This window comes from Triticum dicoccoides, chromosome 2B, assembly GCF_002162155.2.
Source record: "Triticum dicoccoides isolate Atlit2015 ecotype Zavitan chromosome 2B, WEW_v2.0, whole genome shotgun sequence".
Classification (NCBI taxonomy): Eukaryota; Viridiplantae; Streptophyta; class Magnoliopsida; order Poales; family Poaceae; genus Triticum; species Triticum dicoccoides.
The window spans coordinates 690937911-690943488 of NC_041383.1; the positions used below are offsets into that span (position 1 = coordinate 690937911).

The 5578-nt window shown below is 42.9% G+C and overlaps 1 protein-coding gene across 1 annotated transcript; it reads right to left on the reverse strand.

Moving 5' to 3' along the window:
• Positions 1 to 2702: 2702 nt before the first annotated feature.
• On the reverse strand, positions 2703 to 4685 carry LOC119368346 (ubiquitin-like). The gene is made up of 3 exons (XM_037633633.1): positions 4501 to 4685; positions 3882 to 4095; positions 2703 to 3094 (listed from the first exon to the last, which is right to left on the reverse strand). Exons 1-3 carry the CDS (start codon positions 4601 to 4603, stop codon positions 2995 to 2997), a joined length of 417 nt encoding a protein of 138 aa, XP_037489530.1. The 5' UTR covers positions 4604 to 4685; the 3' UTR covers positions 2703 to 2994.
• Positions 4686 to 5578: the final 893 nt, after the last annotated feature.

A 5578-nucleotide genomic window follows, 5' to 3' on the forward strand; every position in this document is an offset into this window, starting at 1 on the left:
TTGAGTTATCTTTGCAAGTCTCTTCGAATTATCGGTTTGGTTTGGCCTACTAGATTGATCTTTCATGCCATGGGAGAAGTGCTTAGCTTTGGGTTCAATCTTGCGGTGTTCTTAGCCAGTGACAGAAAGGATTGCAAGACACGTATTGTATTGTTGCCATCGAGGATAACAAGATGGGGTTTATATCATATTGCATGAGTTTATCCCTCTACATCATGTCATCTTGCTTAATGCGTTACTTTGTTCTTTGTGAACTTAATACTCTAGATGCAGGCAGGAGTCGGTCGATGTGTGGAGTAATAGTAGTAGATGCAGGCAGGAGTCGGTCTACTTGTTATGGACGTGATGCCTATATACATGATCATGCCTAGATAATCTCATAATTATTCGCTTTTCTATCAATTGCTCGACAGTAATTTGTTCACCCACCGTAATACTTATGCTATCTCAAGAGAAGCCTCTAGTGAAACCTATGGCCCCCGGGTCTATCTCTTATCATATTTGCTTCCAATCTACTTTTATTTGCATCTTTACTTTTTGCACCTATATTATAAAATACCAAAACTGTATTTACCTTATCATACTATCTCTATCAGATCTCACTTTCGCAAGTGACCGTGAAGGGATTGACAACCCCTTTATTGCGTTGGTTGCGAGTTCTAAGTTTGTTTGTGTAGGTGCATGGGACTTTTGAGGAGCCTCCTACTGGATTGATACCTTGGTTCTCAAAAACTGAGGGAAATACTTACGCTACACTTGCTGCATCACCCTCTCCTTTTCGGGGAAAACCAACGCAAGCTCAAGACGTAGTAGGACGAAGTCTTCAATCTTGTATCTTCATAGTCCAACAGTCCGGCCAAAGTATATAGTCCGGCTGTCCGAGGACCGCTTAATCCCGGACTCCCTCAGTGGCCGATCAAGAGACCTGGATTTGGCATGCTTTTTTGGAATGTCTGGATCTTTGAATGACATCAACGTTGTCAACCGGTCACCAGTGATGAGTAAGATTGCAAATGGTGAACTGCCACCAGTGCAGTTTGTAACTAATGGTCGTACATACAACCATGGCTACTATCTTGCGGATAGCATCTACCCAAAGTGGCAAACATTTGTGAAGCCGTTGAAAAAACCGGAAGGTAAGAAATATCTTGATTTACACAATGCTCAGGTGGCGGCTAGAAAAGATGTGGAGAGAGCTTTTGGAATTTTGCAATCCCAATTTGCTATTGTGAGAGGACCGTCTAGATTTTGGGATCAGAAGATGCTTTGGTACATAATGCACGCTTGTGTGATCATGCGACATGATCATCGAGTATGAGCGTGGCCAAGATGTAGACTACTCTCACTATGAGCTCCTTGGACATCCCGTGCGAGTGCGGCGGAGGGCTGAAAGGTGGCCCGTTTTGTTGCCTCCTATCATGTCATTCGATGTCTGGCAGCGCATAATGAACTCAAGAAGGATCTCATTGAGGAGTGGTGGGCTTGAAATGGCCGCCAAAGAGCATCATGATTTGTGCGTTTGATGTTGTATTGTTGAACTATTTGTTGTATTGTTGAACTATTTGTTTGATGAGTTGTAATAAATTGAACTATTCGTTTTAAACTTGGTTGAATGATGTTTGTGATTTAAAAATTATATGCCATGTCTTTGTTTCGTGGATGTGTTGTGAGATAAAATGCAACAAATGTGTGATGCGCCGGCTGCTCGCACGCGCTGCATTTTAGCGCACTGCTGGAGCTGCGCGCGAGCTGCATTTTAGTGCGGCTGCTGGAGCCAGCGCTCGCCGCAAACCAGATTTTGGCGCGCCGCGTGTTGGGCGCCTGTTGGAGATGCTCTAAGAGCTAGCCTATTTGGGACTGCTCCACTTCATCAAAATCAGCTTTATTCCAGAAAAACCACTTTGGAGCAATTCCACCCAGTAGTTCCAACTCCATCAAAGAGCATTTTATCTTGTTTGGTCTTCCTGCTAGCTCCAATTTAAGAATGGAAGATTTTAATAAGAAAAATTTCTTTAATTGGTTGACATGGGGGAAAACAAAACGATATCCACTTACCGATAACAGCGGTGATAATTTTCTTTCAACACCATGAGGACTTATTGATGAATTTACCCATTTCAAAATTCTGAAGTGGGGTGTACCGAAGCAAGACTTATTTCTGTTTCCTTAAGTGAGGGTCTACTTCGTTCTCATATTGGCATCCTTTTGGCGATGGAAGGCTTACCGACGCAGTGGTTCTCCTGTGATTGTGAAACTCAAAATGCAGGTCCCTGATCCCTCAGCTTCTCCAACCTCTACTCAAAGTCCATATAATAGAAGCTGTTATATAATGTGGATTCCTGAGATACTAGTACTGAACATGACATGGTCCTTGCAGTGTTACTCTAGAGACAGAGTTATAAGCCTATTTATGCTAAAGAACTAGTCTTTCCACATTTACATTCAGGTTCAGGTGTCCATGCTTTGTATGTCCTGTAACTATACAGTTTCCTAATTCTCAAGTTCCCTCCATGCTCCATGGACAGAATGGGGCTGCAACTATGAACGGCACCGGAGTTTTGCATTCAGATGACATTTGGCTTCCTAACAAAATGGGGTACTATATATGTTTCAACAGTGCTCAATGCAGAGTTGCATATTTTGATTTGGACGACGAAAGCTTGCATTTCCAAGTAATTATCAGAAAACACTGGCCTGAGAAACCTGATTCAACCATAGTACGAACATGACAGAAATATAGAAAGCAAGAGCACTACTTGACTTCATCATCATTCAAGCTAGCTAGTAGATCTCAAATAGTTGATTTCATCATTCATGGAAGAGCGAATTGCAGTAATACAAGAGCAGCTAGGTAGCATCTTTTAGGGCGTTCTAGATTCCAGAAGCAACATTTTAACTAGGATGAAACTTCATATCCAAGAAAGACTCGAACCAAACTCTGGACTCCCAGTTAATCCAGCTATGGCATGTCACTCGGGTCATGTTTCCAATGCTTCAGTGGAAGCGCAGCTTCTCCTTGGGCCTGATGTCATTGCTGTGGCCGCACTTCTTCTTGCGGCAGTTTGTAGACCTGAGGGGCAGGCGTGCATAGCACCTGCAACGCAAAATCATGGACAAGTTAGGATATACTCCCTCCGTAAACTAATATAAGAGCATTTAGATTACTATTTTAGTGATCTAAACGCTCTTATATTAGTTTACAGAGGGAGTACGTGCGTACTCTTGTGAATGACTATAGCTAGTACTTGTGGCAAATAGAGTAAGGCATCAACTAATACTCCATCCAAATGGAGTACTTGGTTATAAGTATGCTAATAAGTTACTCCCTCTGTCCCATAATGTAAGACATTTTTTGCCACTACACTAGTGACAAAAAAACGTCTTACATTATGGGACGGAGGGAGTACTTTCCTGGATCCAAACCACACAGAGATATGATCTACATATGCAATCAATCCCCATCGAACAAACGACAAAACAAACATCGTAATTCACAATTAAGCTTCTGTCATGCATAGACATCCAGATACAAACATGTAAATAACAACAGCATATCCCAGCATATCAATGTATATGGTGAAAGAAATAGTCCATCTACACCTCAACTAGTGCTTGATAAAAAGTACACTAATAAGCTACTCCCTCCATCCCAAAATGCAAGTCCTTTTTCGACACTATCATAGTGTCAAAGATGATCTTATATTTTGGGACGGAGGGAGTAGTAGTTATCGGGATCCAAACCACACACAGAGATATGATCCCCATTGAACAGAGCACAACAGAAACATGGCAATTCACAAGCTCATAGACAAAAACATGCATGTAACAGCGGCATATCGATGCATTGGATAGTGAAAGAAATAGTCCAAAGGTGTACATACTTGCGACACACAAGCTTGTGCTGCCTGTACTTGAGCGCAAGCGCCAGCAGGTTAGGCTCCAACCTGTGCGGGTAGCACGAGCCCCTGTCACCGCCGGCGAGGCGCAGCAGGAGGTGAAGCGTGGACTCCTTGTGGATGTGGTAGTCGGCCAGGGTGCGGCCATCGTCAAGCTGCTTCCCCGCGAAGATGAGGCGCTGCTGGTCCGGCTGGATACCTGCGATTATCGAAACCAACACAGGGTCCACAGTTAGTTTGGCACCACAAGACGCCGCAGTTTTATGGAGGAGATGAAAACTGTACGCTGTGAAACAGAGGATCTGCTCAGATCCAGGCGGATGTCCTAGAAAAGGAGCCTAATTTGTCCTACGGCGAGGTCAATTGCAAGTCAATCCAACATTATGGAACCCTGGTATAAATTAATAAGCTAGCGGGAAAGCCATGATATTTTCTAACCAAAAAATGCTCGTCAGGGAGGTGGATCTGCTCTGAATCGGGGCAAGATTATGAAACAACCACATTCGATCGAACATATTGCTTATAACATGACCAGATTGAGGAGGCGCGTGCGATAAAACGAAGCAAGAAGGCACAGTCATGGGCGAAGGCGGAGGGCGCGTACCTTCCTTGTCGTGGATCTTGGCCTTGACGCTGTCGACGGCCGCGAAGCTCTCCACCTCGAGCGCCATGGTCTCCCCCGTCAGCGTCTTCACGAAGATCTGCATCCTTGCCGCCGGTTGGAGGTTGCTCGCCGCGCCGGATGGTGGTGGAGTGGTGAGAATGGAAGCGCCGCGGACGTGGGTGCGGTTTTGTAGGAGGAAACGCTGCCGTCAAAGAAAACCCCGAATACCTAGCGAAGTGAGGCCATGAAGGCCGGGACTCGGTCGGAGGAGCCACACTCTACAGTTTGTGGCCCATTGAAGGCCCAAGTTCTAAGGCCGCTTTCATTTTCTTTCCAAACATAATGATCTGATCATGTCTTAAAAGCAAGTCGTCCAATTGTTGCGGGAATTATTTTGCATTTATGCATTCCAAACGGGGCAGCTATATTCGCAGCGTCCATAAGTTTTATTCTTTGTTTCCCGCAAAAAAAAAGTTTTATTCTTTGTAAAAAAAGTTGAGTATTTATTGGCCAATTAATATCTGGTAATTCCAATTACAAAATAAAATATGGAACTAATATGAACAGTCCAATCTTGCAAAGTGTCAATCTGAACCTCTTGACACAATAGAAGTATTTGTATATAAATATATTTTATGGCACTACTTAAGATTTAAATTCTTTTGTCATAATTTATTTGATTAAGAAAAAGTATGCCCGTTTTCGAAACTGCTAAGTAGTACCACAAAGAAATTAAAATGATAATCTGTGGTTCAAAAGATCAGGTAAACGGTGTTACAGTTCTTGCTAGACAAGGTAACTTGTGTCAAGGAAAATTTTCATACCATAAATAGTCTCATTTGCTTTTTCCGCATTAAGTTGATGGTAATATAGTTGAGTATAGCTGCACACGACCAACACTTATCTTAGATATTGATTATGCATCATGGAGTCTCATAAACATTGCATAAGCAACAAGTCGCATTTTATTAAGGACTAATTTAGATATTTCATTAAACCATAAGCCCTATTTTATTTGCCATTTTAGTTGAATATCTAAACCCTTCTGCCTTTTGGTGTTCTACCCCAAGACTCACCT

Excerpts from the sequence above, each read along its gene's own strand:
- LOC119368346 (XM_037633633.1), bottom strand. The coding sequence starts at position 4,603 with ATGCAGATCTTCGTGAAGACGCTGACGGGGGAGACCATGGCGCTCGAG. Across the intron at positions 4,096-4,500 it reads CAAGATCCACGACAAGGAAG|GTATCCAGCCGGACCAGCAG; the intron begins GTACGCGCCCTC and ends CGATAATCGCAG. Across the intron at positions 3,095-3,881 it reads CACAAGCTTGTGTGTCGCAA|GTGCTATGCACGCCTGCCCC; the intron begins GTATGTACACCT and ends TTTGCGTTGCAG.